This window comes from Cydia fagiglandana, chromosome 1, assembly GCF_963556715.1.
Source record: "Cydia fagiglandana chromosome 1, ilCydFagi1.1, whole genome shotgun sequence".
In the NCBI taxonomy this organism is placed as follows: Eukaryota; Metazoa; Arthropoda; class Insecta; order Lepidoptera; family Tortricidae; genus Cydia; species Cydia fagiglandana.
The window spans coordinates 29,843,137-29,864,756 of NC_085932.1; the positions used below are offsets into that span (position 1 = coordinate 29,843,137).

At 39.0% G+C, this 21,620-nt stretch overlaps 2 protein-coding genes across 2 annotated transcripts in view; one reads left to right on the forward strand and one right to left on the reverse strand.

The window, feature by feature from the left end:
- The first annotated feature begins 149 nt into the window (after positions 1-149).
- LOC134669420 (large ribosomal subunit protein mL45) lies at positions 150-4,261 on the forward strand. Its single transcript, XM_063526997.1, has 4 exons — positions 150-288; positions 368-611; positions 2,185-2,573; positions 3,950-4,261. Exons 1-4 carry the CDS (start codon positions 265-267, stop codon positions 4,229-4,231), a joined length of 939 nt encoding a protein of 312 aa, XP_063383067.1. The 5' UTR covers positions 150-264; the 3' UTR covers positions 4,232-4,261.
- Positions 4,262-5,267: 1,006 nt separating this feature from the next.
- LOC134669218 (regulator of G-protein signaling loco) overlaps positions 5,268-21,620 on the reverse strand; it is a 105,412-nt gene continuing 89,059 nt past the window's right edge. The window contains exons 5-14 of the mRNA XM_063526735.1: positions 17,222-17,370; positions 16,281-16,467; positions 15,633-15,788; positions 14,535-14,651; positions 10,640-10,816; positions 9,835-10,077; positions 8,477-8,751; positions 7,609-7,699; positions 7,179-7,359; positions 5,268-6,859 (exon numbers count right to left, since the gene is read on the reverse strand). Coding sequence (XP_063382805.1) covers positions 8,593-8,751; positions 9,835-10,077; positions 10,640-10,816; positions 14,535-14,651; positions 15,633-15,788; positions 16,281-16,467; positions 17,222-17,370 — 1,188 coding nt within the window. The 3' untranslated portion in view covers positions 5,268-6,859; positions 7,179-7,359; positions 7,609-7,699; positions 8,477-8,592. The remainder of the gene's footprint in view (positions 6,860-7,178; positions 7,360-7,608; positions 7,700-8,476; positions 8,752-9,834; positions 10,078-10,639; positions 10,817-14,534; positions 14,652-15,632; positions 15,789-16,280; positions 16,468-17,221; positions 17,371-21,620) is intronic.

Consider the following 21,620-nt stretch of genomic DNA (forward strand, 5'->3'; position numbering starts at 1 on the left):
AGCTGTGATAACACGCTAACATTTTTTTCTAAGTTTGTCAGATCGTGTCAACCAGGCGTACGAATTGCGTTTTGTTACAACTGGACATAATTGTATTGTAACTGTATCATAAAATATAGATAAGATAACCAAACGCAGAAATGACAGTTCTCTCATCCAGCTGTTTTTAGGTTATAGAAATAAATACAATTTGTAATTTTTGCTGTTTAGTTCAAGTAAAAATAATAATTAAATTAATGGGCATACGTTTCATTTCAATATAAGATGGCACAATGCGTACTATCCAAAGTAAGTCGCGGCATTATCATTAATTATTTACATTTAATTGTTCACCTGTCCAAATACTTACATAAATTAAACATTCCAGTTGGGCAACCTACGATTACTCCCTGCCGCGATCCTGGTGCAATCGTCACGTACGACGACAAGCAAGCACTGGAACCCTAAATTCAAGAAGCTCCGCCGCGAAAAATATTTGAAGGTGGAACTGCCGGATTACAATGAGGACACGAACGCGCTTCCCAAGGAGAAGCTGAGGCAAAAGATGAAGGAGCGCGGGCTCATGCCGCCGCGCCCGTGGATCGAGCGCCCGTTTTACATCTCAGCTACAGGTATATTATAATCTTTTATTCCTCCAAGTAGTATGTACCTAGCTGGCTTGTAATTGATTAAATCAGGTTTAAAATGTATAATTATATGGACAGTCGTTAATCTCTTGTATATAAGGATCTTGACAAAATTTTTCTTCTCTCTTTGTATATTTTCGAGATGATTTTTTGCATTCCACCAAGGCACACCAAACGAGAATGTTCGGTCAGAATTATATGAAGGGGCCTGTGTTTAGTTTTAAAATCTTTGGTGGTAACCATGAGTTTTCATTCGCAGATAAAATGATAATTAGAAATTTATATTACCTATTATAGAATGAAAAACCTAGGCGCCTAGTTTGTTGGTACATAAAAATTATAACATTGAAAATTATTCAGAAATTAAAACAAACATAATCTGGTTATTTTTTTTTATTACTTCTAAGTAATCATAAAAAATATTTCACATCAATACCTAAACTAAGTAACTTAATACTTACTACTATCTACTACTACTACTTATTAGTTACATACTCATAGTTCAGGCATTGACATGAACTAGTGAAGTATAGTAGGAGATCCCCCATATATGGGACCTTCATCAATCTGTCTGACCGATGAAACTATGAAAATATGAAAGAAAATATGTTCCAGAACATAAATAAATAGGGTTGCCTAAAGAAATATGGTCAAGGCTATTTTTAATAAATTTACGAAAAAAAAATTTTTTTGTTTTGTAAAAAGTTTCAATGGAAAGTATACAACTTGTACAACATAAATCAACTAGGTTGCCTATCTTTTTCGGTCACTATTATGTGGTTGCCGTGTTTAAAGATGTGATTTTATATCGATAATTGCACTCATCTGTCTGACGCTTGAATTATACATCAAAAAGATGGTAATTTTATTGCAAATACAATGGGTTGCCTGCGAAAATCCGGTCACAAATAAGGGTTGCCAGGCTTTTAATTAAAATAAGAAGGGAAGACTTTTAGTGATAACTCATAAACGGCTTAACTGATCAAGTTTGTTTTAATTTTATTTGATTGAGTTTTTTAAGCACTATTTTCATGATTTTTTCCATATTTTTTGGACAGATGGTTCAAAAGTTAGAAGGAAAAACCTTTTTTATTTTTTTCTAAACGATTATTTCCGAAATGATTCACTTTATCTAGAAATGTTGTTTAAAGACCCCTATTTATTTTGAAAGGCCTATCCAACAACACCCCACACTATAAGGTAGAAACAATAAAAAAATTGTCACACACATTTTGATTCTTTCAAAGCGATTATTTACGAAAATATTCAATTTAAAAAAAAATGTTGTTTTAAAACCCCTATTCATTTTGAAAGACCTTTCCAACAACATCCCACACCATAGGATCGACACGAAAAAAAATATTTATGTTCTGGAACATATTTTATTTCATATTTTCATAGTTTCATCCGTCAGACAGATTGGTGATGGTCGACCATATATGTGGGATCTCCTACTATTATAGAAACAGCTTGATGAATGATAAAATGAATAACTAAATCAATGGTTCATACAGGAAATGCAAACATATCCATCCTCTAAATTTAGTCCATTTTTCAGGCGGTGCCTTCGAGCCCTACGTGCCCCCAGAAGGCGACGGCAAGGCCTCCCTCGCGTCCACAACCCGCGTCAAACAGGCCGCCGAACTCCTTGAGAAAAAATCCAAATCCATGATGGCCATCCGCAAAATAAAGTCCTTCGAAGAAGATTTCGACTCCAAAATCTTCTGCCAACAAGCACAAGACATTTATATAAAAGCCCATGAAGCTTTATCTAATAATGACAAAAGGGCGCTGCAGATATATGTTACGGAGAAGGCTTATGGGGAGTTCAGACATAATTCACACTTAAAGACGATTCGGTGGAAGTTTCTTCAGTCGCTGGAGCCGCCGAGGGTGTGCCATGCGAGGTGTACGGATGTTGTTAGTAAGGAGAATATATTTGGACAGGTAAATTTTCATTTATTTTTAAGACTTAGTGTGTAATGACAATGACTGACTGAAAATTCATGTGGTAACAGTAGATTGGGGTTGGATCTTAAAACAAGTCGCCTTATTTGACGCAGTCTATACGACGTATTTTAACGCTTAAATTCTTTGAGTGAGCTTGACCTTTCTATCTTGTCTGTAATGATTTTTGTCCTCAATAGTTTTTATTCTTAATTTATGTATGTACTTGCTTAGTCTACGCAGAATTGTAAACTATATATACTTACTTAGCGAAGTTATCTTCTATGTAATTTCTATCTGTGAAAACCTATAATTGGCCTTCGATTTTTATACATAGTGCTAATATGTTTCATGTGCTGTTGGTTTTCCAATAAATAAATAATAAATAATAATAAAATAAATAACTGACGCTGTGAGGGGTTGTTTTGGGATGTTTTTAATTGATTTAAAACATTTTTAGCTGCCGCAAAAAATTTTTTTTTGGGTGATCATTGAATATTAAGACGGTCTAGAACTCTAGAACGCAAAATGACTAGTGTAATATTTTGCCTATATCCCTTATAGTCTACATCGCGAACGGTTTTTAGTAAGGTAGGTAGGTTAGGTTCGTTCGTTATCTTCAAATGGCCGAAGGCCAAACAGCCCAGAATAGGAGCCCCGCGATAGCGGGGCTCCGTCGACTTCGCTAACGTAAAGATAAAACGACGAATATGATGTAGGCATTTTGCGTTCTGGACTGTTCGGGATGTAGACTAAAAGTGATATAGGCAAAATTACACTAGTCATTTTGCGTTCTAGACCATCTGCAAATAACCCAATATTTGGCACTGCCATATACCTCAAATTTTAACTATGAAATTATGAATAATTTAGAAACCAAGCATTTCCGCGGGGGGAAACTTAGAGGGGGGGTTTCTGCCCCTCCCTTCCCCCCTCCTTCCCACCTTTCTATTAAGGCGACTTGTTTTAAGATTTTTACCGTAGATTGGTTTATCTGGGGAGTTTTATTGCAAAATTTGGCATCCTTTCAGTTAAAATAACTTTTAGTGTCATAACATAACCTCCTAAGGTTTGCGGTCTTAACTTTTTCAGTTCAATGAAATTGATATTATAGTTGTTAGTAATGTCTAGAGTAATATAGCGCTATCTAAATTGCGACTGCCATTTGGCACATTTTTTAAAATGACAACAATGATTTGTTGTTATTAAAATGACCCCCATACTTAGTGCCAGTTGCACCAACCACATTTGACAGACTGATCATCGTCAGCCGGCGCGCCCCGCGCCTTTACTATGAAACTTTCCATACATAAAAATTTAGCGAACTCTTTAACGTTCGTAACAGTTTGGTGCAACCGACCCTTAATCTTTTCCAGGTGACAGTCCGCTTCCACACCCAGCAGCAGCTCGCCGTGTACGACCGGTTCGGTCGTCTGTTACACGGCAGCGAGATCCTCGCCAAGGACGTGCTCGAGTACATCGTCTTCGAGAAGCATCTCTCCAACATGTACGGGACTTGGAGGATCCACCACAAGATTATACCAGATTGGACGCCGCCTAAAGAGCCTTCGAAACTTACTAGGGTGTTGGAGGAGGAAATTGTGTCGTTGCCAGCGGAAACGAATGAAACTGAAACGGCCGTTGTAGCTAATAAGTGATTTATATTCAATAAAATAGTTGTTAGATTACTTTGTTTTTTTTTTATTGCCAGTGACATAGAAAAAGTTATTTGTCTATGGTTAAAAAACGCTGGTAAAAAGGCGCGAAATGTGTCTAAGGTTGGTATTTTACCTATCCAATCCAATTTCTTTATCCAATGTGTGTTGCGTTGCATCTTCCATTTTGCTTTAATGAGAGAGTGAGACACACTGACATTGAACAAAGAAATTGGACAGGTGGAATATACCACCCTAAGATATGATTTGCATTTATTAACGGAAAATATACGAATTACTCGTCTGTAGCTTGAAAAACACGGGAAAATTGTTCTTAGATTACTTTGGCCTTTTTGTCATCGATATCCCAAATAATCTTATTAAATGAGCTGGTCTGAACCTTGTCCATGATTAACTGCTAAAAATGTATATACATTCAAGGCAAGTCTTGCAAGTTAATTTATATAGTCTGTTAGTGTCAGTAGGAAAAGGCGTCCATAATTCCTTGCTATCATATGTAACATTTATCGTTTTAGGTAAATAACAAACTATATTGGTCAACTTGTTTTTTAGGGTTCCGTACCCAAAGGGTAAAACGGGACCCTATTACTAAGACTTCGCTGTCCGTCCGTCCGTCCGTCTGTCACCAGGCTGTATCTCACGAACCGTGATAGCTAGACAGTTGAAATTTTCACAGATGATGTATTTCTGTTGCCGCTATAACAACAAATACTAAAAACAGAATAAAATAAAGATTTAAGTGGGGCTCCCATACAACAAACGTGATTTTTGACCAAAGTTAATTCGCATTTATCCCATCCCAATGCACCCTATTTCAATGATTTCAATCGTACATCATACTGCCCTGTATGTTTGTAGTATTGACTTTATGGTTATTGCAATAAGGTACAAAATCAAATGTTTCATCTGCCACTAACTGGTTCAGTCATCATACTTTTTATCTTGACATTGACACGAACATCTAAAACAAATTCCTAGTTCTTTGTTTTTATGGAAGTAATAAATAAAACCAGACAAGTTAATAACACTATTTTATTTCATATACTCTCCGAGCATAAATCATTTGCTTTACAATATTTTTAATAATAAATTACTATTGACTAATTTAACACAAAATTCGACAAATCAAATGCTAAAGCTACACATAGGGGTGCTGTTAATGTATGTATAATTTTGTGTATGTCATGAATGTAAGTCAAATACAACCTTTTTTTACCACATAAGTGGTTGCCAGAATAAAATAAGACTTCTAAGTTATTTATGTTTATAACAACAAGATATTTATAGTCGCACCTAACAAAGTCTGCAGCGGATTTGATAGCCCACACAGTGTAAGTGTTATGTGTACGTCATAATTTCATAGAAGTTTGACGTTTAAAATGACACTTGCACTGCGTGGGCTATCAAAATCGCTGCAGACTTTTTACGGTCTGACTATATCCATGACCTGATTTTTTAAGAAAAGAGTTTTATAATATCTTGGGACAGAAGGAGAAATGTATAAAAAACTTACAATTTGTTACCAGATCTTAAAATTAGGTTCTATAATATTAGGGTCCGCTCCACAATTCGATAAAAGTAATGTTAGTGCAGTCTTATGTCTATGGAAGGCACCAAATATTAGTAACTATTTACAACTATAATACTTTTTTGTACAATATGATCCCATTCTGAACTCTGGACATCGATAAAATAACGAGAGATTTATACATACAGATGATAACAATCATTCTAGTGGAATGATCTCATGGCATGCATTTGTACACTCGTGCTTATTAGGAATATTTTAGTTGTACAATATATTATTTAGGTAGGTTAATTAATATCAATATTTTATACGACTTTGTATGGATTTTATAATATTTATAATGGATAATAATAACGAATACTCACACATTCTTAATAGTAATCGGTGTTTTTCTAGTTACTAAAAACACAAGTGTCAAAATATACTTGGTGCAGAATTGTGATCATGTTATTATACCTGATGTCTAAGTAGTGGTGATAATTTGAAAAACAATCGATGACTATAAAAGAACATGTTGTATTGTTCCCGTTTTATTACTTTTCAAGTTATTGCTATATCTAAGTCAATTTAAGCGTAATTTTACATTTTTAATTTTAAACTCACTCGTTTGTTCCCTAGAATATACACTTTAAGATATTTTTAATCCTTAACAGTCTCTGCAGCAAACTTTGCGGTTGATGGCATCATATTTTCAAATTGAGTCACACTAAGATTTTTACTATAATTTATTTTCAAATCTTAACAATGAGGGTGACCTTTTGCGATTTGATGTCACATTTTCTAATTGAAGAGTAACTATATACTTTTTAGTTACAAGTAATCTTCAACAGTACGTGTGCACTGAGGCGACCCGCAAACCTTGCGGATTGATGTCATATCTTCTAAATGAAGAGTCATTTACACCGTCAAACCGTATCCTTCTTGCGGTTTGACGTCATATCTTATTGAAGAGTCACTTATACACTTTATTTTGATTACAATAAATCTTCAATAGTTTGTCTCCACTAAGGCGACCCGCAACTGCGGTTTGACGTCATATCTTCTGACTCAATTTAATTTTGGATTGAACATTTTCGTCGTTCCTGCAATAAGAAGAAAATTAAGATTAGGTTACATTTTCATGTAAAGTATAAGGTCCATTAAAGTGAGATTCAGACGTCAGGGGAGCTGAATCGGGTTAAATAAAAAGAGTTAAAATCGGGAATTTTATTCTGTGACTTTAAAATAATTAAAAGTTAACGTACGTGCGGCAGGGTTTGCCACTGAAGCGATTTTTCTCACGCAAAGGAAGGAATTAAATCTCAAATTATATTTCGAAAACAGTTTACAATTTTAATCATAATATGGGGTTTACCAAGAATATTATTGAAAAAATAAAAGATAGTGTATTCGATACCGTACCTGGTGTTGCTCGGCTCCACCATTAGATAGCGGCGTGTTCACACGAGTGTGGGTGCGGCGGGGCGTGCAGAAGGCTTGGGCGGCAGCGGAGGCGGTTCGCGAACCGCTCCTGCACCAGCACCCGCACCGTTACCGCTGTGCAGCCGCAGCCGTTGTGCCGCTTGCAGATTATTTAGGAAATCTGGAATCAAATAATATTGTTACAGCTAGATATAAAAACCGAAGCGTTTCATCGAAGCTTTATACCGCTGATGCTGTGAGTTGGCAACTGTGCCCCACCACGCGCAGATGCATGTATCTACCTACCTACATATACTAAAATCAAAGTTTTGGCCGACCACCGCGTTTGCTTCCGCGAGTGCATAATGTACTCTTTTATCGTCTGCGACCCTTAAAACCGGTATGAATGATTTATATAACGTCCACGTACCGGGCGGGTGGTGGTGCAGCGGCGGGCCGGGGCGCAGCGCGGCGCGCACTAGGCCGCTCGCGTCGCCGCGGCTCGTGCTGCAAGCGCCGCTCTGTGGCAATACAACATACAACGTTACATTCTAATCAAATATGAAAATTAATTACTACCAACGAAACATACGGAGTGATGTTTCACATAATTTAAATGGATTACAAAAATCATTACCTAGGCATTTACGTTGATATTAACAATTACAATGCGAGCGACTCGCTAGACGAATTCCCCGTTCATAAGTGCTTTCCAACACAAAGCGGAAAAACGCGTTATTAAATACAAGTGTCCGTCGTATAGCTCACGCTGGGGAATGCGTTACCCATTAGACATTAGTTCAATATTAAGTGCAGCCGCAGCGCCATCTCGCTGAGCAAGTCCAACTCATCGGCATTCAACTCGCACTCTACCTCTGTTACTTCTTCACCCCCCGGTATTTCTAGTATGTTACCTGAGCATCGGCGTTATCATCGTGCAGCCGCAGCGCCATCTCGCTGAGCGAGTCCAACTCGTCGTCGGCACTCAACTCGCACTCCACCTCGGTTACTTCTTCACCCCCCGGTATTTCTAGTATGTTACCTGAGCATCGGCGTTATCATCGTGCAGCCGCAGCGCCATCTCGCTGAGCGAGTCCAACTCGTCGTCGGCACTCAACTCGCACTCCACCTCGGTTACTTCTTCACCCCCCGGTATTTCTAGTATGTTACCTGAGCATCGGCGTTATCATCGTGCAGCCGCAGCGCCATCTCGCTGAGCGAGTCCAACTCGTCATTGGCACTCAACTCGCACGCCACCTCGGTTACTTCTTCACCCCCCGGTATTTGTAATATGTTACCTGAGCATCGGCGTTATCATCGTGCAGCCGCAGCGCCATCTCGCTGAGCGAGTCCAACTCGTCATCGGCACTCAACTCGCACTCCACCTCGGTTACTTCTTCACCCCCCGGTATTTCTAGTATGTTACCTGAGCATCGGCGTTATCATCGTGCAGCCGCAGCGCCATCTCGCTGAGCGAGTCCAACTCGTCGTCGGCACTCAACTCGCACTCCACCTCGGTTACTTCTTCACCCCCCGGTATTTCTAGTATGAGGAGTCGCGCGCCATCTAACTCCTGTAACAATGTAATAAATTGTATAAAACTTTAAGTATATACATATAGGGCATTATCTATGAAAAGGGGCCTTATTGTCGACGGCGCTTACCCTGCATTTATATCGGAGCATCGCTAAAAATGGCGTAAGCGCCATCGACAATAAGATCCCTTTTCATAGATAACGTCACATATTAACATATAATAGACCTTAGAAAGTTTATACACCGTGTTTTTTTTTATTTCCGTTAATTTCAAGGGTGCATTCCTAAACTTAAATCAAGTAACTTTCACAAAGACACCGATATTCTAATTAAGTCCATTTCGGAGATAATCAATAATTTTTTTTTTTCCTATAAGGCCTCTACAAGCGTGTACACTTGCCTTAGGGCCGGTTTACATATTGATTAGTGTTTAGAATGAGTTCATATATTTACTACTAAACTTAAGTACAATCTCGGTCGATTGATGTACGAAATGACATTGATATGTCACAGATTTCAATTGTTTGGTTGAGTTAAATGTAATGCCCGTGTTACAACAACGCTATATGGTACATTTAATTACTTTTTAAACAAAATAATTCCAAAAAAGAAAACAATTTTTTTTAAATTAACTATGCCATTTGGTTCTCTTAAACGTACTTAACCATACCCCGAAGTTAACGGAATTCAATAAAAACGCGGTGTAGAGTCAGACCAAGCTAATTCTGCACAGGCAGTAAAGGAAATAAATAAAACTAGCAGTGGGCATATACTCCGCTTCAGTGGACGTTAGAGCTAAAACGTTCTGTTTTCAACCCAGGTATTACCCCAGCTGGTCTACGGAGGTAACAAAATCGGCTCCTAAAAAATGTATTATTTGTTTGTGTTATTTAGCTTAAATGATTTTAAATTGGAACCTCACAGTTCAAAGATTTCCCTAACATATCACAGGGGGCCCATGTTAGGGCCCCTTGCACCATCCCACTAACTCGGGGTTAACCGTTTAAACCTGGAGTTCCCATGGTTACCAGTATAATTTCACACGGGGTTAACAGTATAACCGCTTAACTTCGGGTTAGTGGGATGATGCAAGTGGGCCTTAGAAACTCAAGATGCTAACCTGAACAGGTGTATCCAATGGTAACGGCGCAGCGTCCCTCAACAGTCTGTACCGCGAGGCCCTCGGCAGGTACCTCCTCAACACCGGCCTCAGCACGTGCGCGGCGCGGCGCTGAGGCCGACAGCGCACGGCGACCACCTTCCCCGCGACCTCCACGCGCACCACGCAGCGCCGCTCGACGACCGCCTCGCGCCCGCTCAGGACCGTGGACGGCTGGGAGGGGTCGATGGTTGAGCATTCACCCTGAACACAAACATACATTGCATTTAGTATAGTACTGTTTTTAAGATTTAGCCAGTTGTCAGAATATGTTGCATGAAAACCTTTTGAGTCTTTGAGGTATCGTAAGTAATGTTCTGTCACGTGACAGGTCCCAGTGGAAAATGTTAGAGGAGGCCTATGTCAAGAGGCAAACTGAGCTTCGAGACATATTATAATAAACAAGAACATGGCTCACACAAAACAGAGAAGTTCAGAATAAAATGGCTTATCATGATCATCATCAAGTAATATTCTATTCACCCGCTCTGGCCGCTCTATGAGACCATTACGCTGTGGCAAAATGGAGATGTTGATGTTTACAAATGTTATATTTATTATGAATTTTAGTTACTAAACTGTGTTATGTTGTCCCAGATAGTAAAATGACAGCTTGCCGAATTTAAGTACAACTCAATCATCCTGCCTTTGAACTAATTTCGTGCTAAAATGTAAAATTTGTTAGATAAATTAGGAGACAATTATGACCTGTTATTCTAATTTAGCATTTGGGATATAAAGATAAGGTTATGTCGATGAGTTATACCTGATCGTCCCTCACGATGACGTCATAGTTGGGGCATGGCAGGTTGAGCCGCTGCAGCAGCCTCTCGACCAGCCGCCGCACCGTGAGCGCGGCGTCGACGCCGACCACCGACGACGCGCCGTCGGGCAGCACCACCCGACACAGCGAGCATTGGCCGGACATGTTGGATTTTACGAGCTGGAAATAAAGAAGGGTTTATTGAATACGAATTGCCCACTCGACAAAACAGCTTATAATAAAGGCATTAAAATATGACTAAACAGAATACCGTAATTTTTTAACAAGTGCGGAAAACAGGTATTTGGAATTAAGTAGAAAAACGTTTAAGTATTTTGCAGTCTGATACAAACGTTACCTACGTTTAACGAATAAGTACTGGAAATAAAATTATATCCCTTTACTAATAAATCTAGTTTGAACTGCACCAGTTATAACAATGGAAAAAAAGCCAATCCGTCTCAATGTCAATAAAAAAAATCATGTTGGCTAGTCACTAGACTGGAAAATTAGGCAATTAAAGTAGCATATTCCCAAAATAAACGTAAGCACGTAAATTCATAAAGCAAACAATGCCCCATGAAAACGTAAAAACCAGAAAACAAAGCGAATAAAAACCTAATAAAAGTTCGCTAATCAAATCTATAAATATAAGGTAAATGGTAAAAATAAATAGTGCGATTTATGAGCCTTGTCATAAGGGATTACGGTTCACATTGTTCAGACAATGGCTTGATAAGATGATGGATGATGTAAGGTGCACACTCTGAAAACTGAATATCATTATGATAGGTCGTTTAAGGAACTACGCCTCAGGGGTGCAGACATGCGATATTATGAACTAATAAAACAATTTGATTTTAAGTATTTTCTAACAAAACGCATGTTTAATCTAAGTTGTTGTAAAAGAAATAAACAGCAAATAAGAGTAATTTTAGTAATTTTTTGCATGTTTCTGCTCCATACAGCAGCAGCACAACCGAGGTATGAACCCACGAATTTATTTCGTTATCTCTTATAGTGGCTGGCCGGAGAAGGTACTACAACGGGAGTTGTGGAAACCAGGGGGAGAGGCCTTTGCCCAGCAGTGGGACACTACAACAGGCTATTTAAAAAAATCTTATAGACCTAATATAATAATGAGTCACAGTATAATTCGTTCTATCCGTCTTATTGTGGTTATATTCATAGAATCATTGTCCTTATAGAAATCTATTTTAAACTCAATAATCCCACGTTATTGTTGTTTGCATGTGTATTATTGTGTATGTTGTGCTAGGCATCCGTTTTCTTCGCGTTCTATATTTAATACGCGCGGAAACGTGGTGAGGCAAATATTTGTGTTGGTTATCGTGATTTTCCACGGCTGTTTAATGTTAGTACACATCTCGTGTTCATTGATTTCGCAATAATTATAATAATTAGACAATGAACTGTGATATCAGTGTTTATATAGAAATTAAAATCAGGCAACAAGGCCCATGAATGGACACCGCAGATTAGCCGGGGCAGAGGTAGACCAAAAAAGAGATTGCGGGATGACCTTGGCGCTTTTTGCAGCGACTGGCGGGAACTTGCACCAAACCGTGGGACACAAAATAGGCTATTAAAAAAACAACGGGTTGCACTCCGGGAGTGCCGGCAGAAGTGAAAGCTCAACGACATTGTAACTCATAATATTAATAACAGCGCCATTTAGTGCAAAATGTCCAGCACGATGTATGTCAGACGACGCAATGGAGCCACGCTGTTACGTCGTCGCCCAAATCTAATGTTTAATTTGTCTTTGGTTTTTAATTGTAGTTTCGTTATATTGTATTTTATTTTGTAGTTTCACAGTGCCTTGGCTTTACTGTAATGCTGTGTTACTTATTTGACTAATAAATAAATAAATAAATGATTGAGGTTAACGCCATCTAGCGTTATTTCGTCGCATTACTTGAAACCCCTAAGCACATCACTGTGAGTACTACAGTTATATTAATACCAGTTTGAGGGAAACTCACTAGATGGCATTTAAATCAAAAAACAAAATGACATTGTCCGTCACACGGGACGTCACACAAGCGCCCTGCGCCGCCTAAACGAAACAGCAGGGTCAGGCATACATTTTCGCCGCGCGGTAGAAAGAGAGGGTTACGCCTTACGGTCGAGTTTAACATTTTTTCCCCACCTCAAAAGTACACAGCGCCGCTATAGTAGGGTCAGTAAGGTCATTTAGCATGCACTTTAGTCTCAGGCGATGCCGCTTGGCACGATTGTTCCTTAGGTCAAACAAAGTTGATCTGGCCCGGTAGACAGGAGATCGTACCATGCAGACCCCCCAAAAAGGGGGGGTGAAAGTGTCAGCTCCCCAGGTCCAATCTATGCTATATTCCTTCCTAGTCTTAGCAACTAGGTCAAGTTATATATAATTTTCGTATAAATTAGGGACGAGGAATTCATTTTCGAAAGAATTATTATGCCTTTCCATACAAAAAAAAATATTTTCGTATAAAACATGAAAATGCTATGTAATTTTTTGTGACAATTTTGGATGGTACAATCACAGTGTGACGATTTGCACTAAATAAAAAATTGGACGATGTAGCCCATGTATTCTTTATTCTGGAAAATATCACTTTAAAGTAGGCATTCATACATTTTTTTGTAGTAAAAAAATAATTTATAGCGCGTGGCGGTAACGATTTCCATACAAATGGAACTATGCCCAAAGTCAAAGATTAAAAATGTTTACTAAAACACTGAATTTGGCATTTTAAAAGTTTAAATATAATGTTTGAATAATTTTTCCATGCGTTTTTGCCCTTTTTTGGTACAAATTTGTTGTTTTTATTTTTCTTCCATACAAACTTTCTCCCCCCGATTTCCCCCCTTAAGGGTAGATATTTTTAAATTTGTTTTTATAACTAACTTATACCTTTTGTAATTAATCGATGTCCAAACTTTCAGGTTAAAATGTTCAGTAGTTTAGGATCTACATGTGTTTGAGCTAAAGACATTTTATTTCATAATATCTAACAAAACTCTGCTTACTTTCAGACATCATACAATCTAAACCCCTGAAGATATAAAGCTGAAATTTTCAACATCAATTAAATGCAACAGGTTTAAGTTTAAGATAAAATAAAATTTTATAAAATCAACGCTTAAGGGGGGCAAATAGGGGGGAGAAAGTTTGTATGGAAGAAAAATATAAACAACACATTTGTACCAAAAAAGGGCAAAAACGCATGGAAAAATTATTAAAACACTATATATAAACTTTTAAAATGTCAAAAACAGTGTTTTAGTAAACATTTTTAATCTTTGATTTTGGGCATAGTTCCATTTGTATGGAAATCGTTACCGCCATGCGCTATAATTTATTTTGTTATTACATAAAAATGTATGAATGCCTACTTTAAAGTGATATTTTCCAAAATAAAGAATACATGGGCTACATCGTCCAATTTTTTATCTCGTGCAAATCGCCACACTGTGATTGTAACATCCAAGATTCTCACAAATAATTACATAACATTTTCATGTTTTGTACAAAAATCATTCTTTTTTGTATGGAAAGGCATAATAATTATTTCAAAAATGAATTCCTCGTCCCTAATTTATACGAAAATGATATATAACTTGCCCTAGTTGCTAAGACTAGGAAGGAATATAGCATAGATTGGACCTGGGAGCCGACCCTTTCACCGCCCCCCCCCCTTTTTGGGGGGTCTGCATGGTACGATCTCCTGGCTACCGGGCCAGATCAACTTTGTTTGACCTAAGGAACAATCGTGCCAAGCGGCATCGCCTGAGACTAAAGTGCATGCACTTCCATACATTTGTGTTCCTTACTAACCCTACTACTAAAGAAGTTTTCACTTCAAAAATGATACGCAAAAAGTGGACTCACATCAGTGATAGGCGCTTGGTCCGGGGCGCGGTCGCGGGAGGCGGCGCGCAGGCGCCACGGCAGCAGCGAGCCGCCGCTGCGGCGCCGCTCCGACGCGTTGGAGGCCGACTTCTTCAGCTGTTCAACGTCAAAACACTGTCAACGGACGGTTATTAGGGCTCGGCTGGGGGTGGGACGGGTGCGGGGTGCCGGTGATGAGTGAGGCCGTGAGAAGTGTGGTCACTTAAAATATTCGCATTCACCGTCAGCGCGAGCTATACGTGCTTCGTTCGTAGTCGGTATATTTTGTCCGCTTTGTAGCGAAAAGAGAGCAGAGAGCCCGGTGGCTGTCGGTGAATGTGGTATAAGTACTGGTAATCATTCGGATTTGAAACTATAACTGGATCTACGACTAATCAAAGGGATTGCATTAGGTGCAAAGCAGGTAAAAAACTTAATTTATTTTGCTATTTTACTACAAAATGTTAGTACATTTTATTCAGACGGTTGGCCAGGAATTACTTGTGTACTATATGTACTCAACTATAGCTTAGTGTATTTAAAGATTTTGCTTAATGCGTCTGATTTATATAAAGCACTAGTATAAAGCATGACGCACGCTACGAAACTTCGGCACTGACAATTCGTTTTCTATGAAAGGTGACCGGTGATCACGTGGTGCTTTCTATAGAAGACCGGCCGGATGGCAAAATTAAAAAAAAATACACGTGAGGTTATGTGAGGGAGGGGGATAGCTAAAAACCTCACCAAATATCACCAAGGAGGAGGGGGGGTCAAAAACTAGCCGAAAACACCTCGGGTGATTTGTGCAAAACCATATAGCTTTAGCATTTTCATTTATATAGCTTTAGGTTACTTTATACCTCAAATTATGTATTCGGCTGTAGGCCATCATGAAAGAAATAGAAATATTTTTATCGTAAACACAAACAATCAATTTAACATAATAAAGAAAACATAGAATGAATAAAGTGCCACGAAATGACCTCATCTCAGCATGTTGCTGACGAGTTCCAGAGCTGATCTTCCGATGAGATCATTATCATGACATTCATGTGACTTAAATGAAAAATGAATGAAAAATATTAAAACCCTTACTTTTGTAGGCGTTGGGGGGTCCGGCTGCGTCGCTCTCGGCGCGTACGGAGCTGGCAAACCACGCAGATCTGCTCTTGCGCATTCAGCGTGAACCCCGGAGCGTAAAAAGCGAGGATAAGAGTCGAACTTCATCACGTTGAAGATCTGCTTTTGGGCCTGTTGGACAAATAATTAAGTTAATTTTAAATTCGAATTATAACTCTTCTTTAGAGTTATTAGACCTGCTCGCTCTCAGAGATGCATTCTCGCGCGCGACACCACACATCTTGCGCGACTTCTAATATAGACTCGCGCGCGAGAACTCAACTCATACTAGATGGTCAGTAGATGGAAGTATTGGCACTGAAAAGATAAAATGCAGAGTTTAAGAGAGTTGTATTTTTTATTGATAACAATGTTTATTTAGCTATCCATGCAACTTTCTAAAACCGCAAATCATTTCATGGTTATTGAATTGCATCGTTACTTTTGTTTGACGTATAATTTCTCAGAAAGATTTGTAAATGTCGCAAATCATAACAAAGTACTGTAAATGCCGGGGTTACGTTGATACTATTGATTAAGCCAAGTTTGGCACTCGCTGGGCCGGTTCACATTCAAGATCAGGGCTAACGGACCAGATCATTTGACCCCTGTCTTCATACACACCTGTTGGAACAAGTCCTGAGGTGCCGGTGTCTGATGCATCCTTAATTCAGTAGCTCTCCTCGCGGCGGCGTCCACGTTGACGGGTTCAGGGGCCTTTTCCGCGAGATGTCGCGACCAGATCTCTTGGGCGAGCGCCGCGCGCCCGGACTCAGGGGCCGCGGCGTACTGCTCGCAGGACCACCAGAATCTGGACAACAATGACATTTCAGTATTTACGTAGGATGTGCAAATGTTCTAAGGTTAACCCTTTGGCCGCTAAAGCAGACCTTTGGCAGCCCAATATCAACCTTCGTGCATTCCGACAAGGTTCATGATCACGCGCTCACGATAGGCGTGACGTTCAAAGGGTTAAAACACAGGAAATAAAATAGAATATATGATCAATTTTCACGGAAGAATGAATGAGCGCGCCGCGCTCTGACTCAATTTTACAGAAAAAGCCGGTTGTACTCAACTGCCTATCAACGTAAACGTAGTTCGCTAAAATTTGCTTGTATGAAAAGTTCTCTGTGGGATGACAGTTGGCGATGCAAGGGTGCTCTGGATTTTTCTTCCATTCTGATTTAGTTCGTCAATTTGCCAAAATGCTACACAAGTTAGATCCAAAGCTTTACTCATTATTCAATTTATTCACCTGATGTTCTCAGCTGCTAACTCTTTAGACAAGAAATGCGCAAATGCTGCAGGACCTGGGTGACCTGGGTCTGCCAGTAATTGTTCAAGACCTAAAGGGTACCTAAATATTTTTCTGAAAAAAAAAATGTTAAAAATACTTCTAATTGTACAGTCGCCATCAGATACATCGGAGCGGCCAAAGTGTTCACAAATATCTGAACACGCCTCTATTGTCAAGGCGTTAGAGTGCGTGTTCAGATATTTTTGAACACCTCGGCCGCTCCCTGCGCGATGGCGACTGTACCCTTTCCATTATAAAGTCTCACCTGATGTTCTCAGCTGCAAACTCCTTGGAGAGGAAGTGCGCGAATGCCGCAGCACCCGCTGGGTCGGCCAGCAACTGTTCAAGACCTAAAGACCAGCGCGCCACGCCGCCCGCACCGGGCACCGCTGGCGCGGCGCCTTCGCTTATTTGCTGCAAAAAAAGGATGAACCTTGTATTAACGGGAATAACTTGAGAATAAATTCTTTGCTTTGCATTTTATGAAATGAAGTATTTTTGTATTTTGTATAAATTGAGGTCGATACGGACGAGGTGGGTCCAAATTCAATTATAATCAAAACAACTAAAATAACCTTAAAACAGGGCTTGAGATTTAAAGCTATGTTCAGAGCATCTGCGTTACAAGAACGTTAATTTAACAGATCTGACCTGCTAGCATTAGTTGCGTTCTCGCGCGCGACTCCATACATCTTGCGCGACTTCAAGTATGGACGCGCGCGCGAGAACGCAACTCATGCTATAGTTCGTTTTTTTTAACATTAGAAAGAACTTGCAAGAAGGTAAGCGATCTTGACATGTCTTTTAATTGAAAAATGCTTTATAATAATTTTTAAGAAAAAAAAACCGACTTCCATGGGGGCCGGTGAAAGATTATTGTAGATGGTACACTACGTAGAAAAGGACGTAAAACCACCCACTTTTCTACTAGCATTTCGCTTCTGTAATGGCTCCTCTACAGGATGCGCCAACGCCGGCCACTCCAAGGGACGCAGCCATGCAGTAGAATGAGATAGCAATATCACTTGCTCCCTCTAACGCATAAATGCGTCCCTTGGAGTGGCCGGCGTTGGCCCATCGTGTAGAGGAGCCATAAGGGTCGTAGTTCTAGCCTAACCTAACCCACTTCTCAGATAGCAGTTCGGTTCTGTGAGGATCGCAGTTCAAACCTAACCTAACCCACTTTTGTTCGATTCTGTGAGGATCGCAGTTCAAACCTAACCTAACCCACTTAACGGCGCAGGCGGTGCGGTGTACGGGGGTTTAAGCGGGAAGGGTTAGTAAGATTGGCAGCATCATACTTTATACCTACATTTTAAGATAGGTAATCATAGTGGTTTATTTAGTTAAGGTATCATAGTGGTTTTCCGGGTCAAGGTCCGGGTCCGAGTCTGGGTCCGAGTCCGGGTCTGAGTCCGGGTCCGAGTCCGGGTCCGTGTCCGGGTCCGAGACCGGGTCCGAGTCCGGATCCGAGTCCGGTTCCGAGTCCGGTTCCGAGTCCGGGTCCGAGTCCGGGTTCAAATCCGGATCCGACTCTAGGTCCGGGTCCGGGTCCGGGTCCGAACCGGATCCGGGTATGAGCCCGAGTCCGGGTCCCAGTCCAAGTCAAAACCAAAATTCGTAATCACCAAACGTGTACCATGCGTCGTTGAAGAGTTTTGTTCTGGTCATCATCAGCAGTTCCACTTCATCAAATGCGACAGCTTTTAATGTAAATGCTTGTTTTTATGATGAAAATACAAAAAAAATCTATACGTATGCCATTAATATTTGAGGAGTTCCCTCGATTCCTTATGGATCCCATCATCAGAACTCGAGCTTGACAAAAATGTGGCTTAAAAACTTAACTTGCTTAACGAACACAACGAAGAGAAAAAATCGCCAAACGTAAACTATGCGTCGTTGAAGAGTTCTGTTCTGATCATCATCAGCAGTTCCACTTCATCAAATGCGACAGTTTTCAATGAAAATGCTTGATTTTCTGATGTAAATACAAAAATCTTTATACGCATGCCTTTAATATTTGAGGAGTTCCCTCGATTCCTTATGGATCCCATCATCAGAACTCGAGCTTGACAAAAATGTGGCTTAAAAACTTAACTTGTTTAACAAACATAACGAAAAGGAAAAATCGACAAACGTGAACTATGCGTCGTTGAAGAGTTCTGTTCTGATCATCATCAGCAGTTCCACTTCATCAAATGTCACTTTTTTGGATGTATATGCTTGATTTGTTGATAAAAACCCAACAATCACTATATTTATGCCTTTAAGATTTGAGGAGTTCCCTCGATTCCTCATGGATCCCATCATCAGAACTGGGTTTTGATAAAAACGGGACCAATCTGTATGCATATACATTCAATCAAAAAAAGAATTTTCAAAATCGGTCTAGTAATGACGGAGATATGGAGTAACAAACATAAAAAAAAATAAAAAAAATAAAAAAAAACATACAACCGAATTGATAACCTCCTTCTTTGAGATTTGGAAGTCGGTTAAAAATCAAAAACTATTACTTATGAAAGCAGAAGAATATAAATGATCGTATTAGATTCAGTATTGTTATGTACATATTTGCCGTAGCTTATTTAAAAAAATGTGTTTTTCAATTAAAAGACACATCAAGATTGTTTAGGTACCTTATTTCTAATGCTAAATAAAAACTTTTTACAAAAAAAAGAAAACCGACTTCAAAAAGGATGAAATAAAATATTATCCTTTTTAAGTCTATGCGTTACCAACTGATATGTTTGAAGTCGGTGCCAAGCCAACTTTTTTTTTTTTTTTTTTCATTTATTTAGGTAAACAAACAACCACTACAAGTTATACTTATTTAACTATAATTGCTATAATATCTACAATATGTGTGGCCCACACCGCTTACCACTTATTACTATAGATAATGTAATGTTCATTCAGAGCCGAACTAATCACCGGACTCCCGGTGTCAACAACAACATAGAATGGTGAGGTAGTTATATAAATATACATTTATTATGAAATACAGTGTGAGAAACTAGAAGAACTACTTAGTCTGTAGGGCGTGTTAAAGTCTCAATAATATGTTTTTTATAAACACTTAAACTACAACCAAAAATATCTATGTGATTAAATTTTTTATTGTATGTACTGACAAGTCTGCGCAGAGGAGCGCGCTCACCAGCGTGCGTGCGGCAGCGGCCGGTTACAAACAGCTGGTGAGGGCGCGCCTCTCGCTGTCTACTGCGGCTGGGTACTCTATAGCAAAGTTTGTTATTGAGAGCAATACAGTCAAACTGATTATTACAGATGCCGTATAGTACTAATGCTTCAAGTAATGAGCGCCTAGAACTAAGATCTAACATACAGTATTTGTTAAGTAACTCTGGATAAGATAATCTACTGCGATGACAACGATAGTACATAGTATTTAGAAATTTTTTTTGAACGGTCTCGAGGGCCTCATTATATTTATTGTAATAAGGGTTCCAAACAGATACATTGTGTTCTAGTTGAGAGCGAATTAGTGACTTGAATAGGTGCAAATATGTGTTCGGATGACGAAATTCGGTACTAGAGCGCATTACAAACCCATACATTTTAAACGCTTTACTGATTACATTATTTACATGTTGATCAAGATGTAACTTTGAATCTAATGTAATTCCAAGATCTCTTATTGAATGGGCTATGGTTAGTTTGGTGTTACATAAGTAATATGAGTCATCTAAAGTTAATCTTTTTTTTGTAAATTTGATAAGTTTACATTTATCCATATTGAGTCTAAGTTTATTGGCATGACAATAGTCCGAGAAGCGGTTTAAATCCTGCTGAAATTTCTCACAGTCGTTGTAATTGCTAACAGTATGATATATTTTGAGGTCATCTGCATAGAGTAGGATATTACAATAGTTAAAGCAGGAACTTATATCGTTTATGAATATTGCGAATAGCAGTGGACCTAAAATGGATCCCTGTGGGACTCCGGAGCTGATTGTAGTAGCATGTGACTCATATCCCTTTATAGTAATTTTTTGAGTGCGGTTTGTAATATAAGATTTGAACCAACGCCATAAGTTTCCACGTATCCCATTAAAAGCTATCTTTTCCAGAAGCAATTGGTGGTCCACCCTGTCAAAGGCCTTTCTGAAGTCAGTGTAAACACTGTCTACCTGTATGTTATTATCTAGGCTTTCGAATAAGTACGTTGTATAGACAAGAAGATTCGTAGTTGTTGAACGACGTTGAACGAAACCGTGCTGATTTGAAATTAGTTGATTATGTATATTGGGGTAAATTTTTTTATGCACTAATTTTTTGAAAACCTTTGACAGGGTGGATAAAATAGATATCGGTCTGTAATTCTCGATCAATTGTTTGGATCCTCCCTTATGTACTGGTACAATGTTTGCCGTTTTCCATATAGATGGGAAAACTCCATCATTTAGGCATTTGTTATATAAAATAGTAAGCGGTACACTTATTGATTTTGCAACTTTTTTAAGGAATATAGGAGGGATATTGTCGGGGCCTTTACCTTTAGATACGTCTAGTTGGTTTAGTTCATGGGTAATATTATTTGTAGATATATGTATATTGTGTATGTTTATATGAGAAGTCGGATTATTTTCGGTGATATCAAGATCGTCAGTTACTGTCGAAGGTTCGAAGACTGAGAGAAA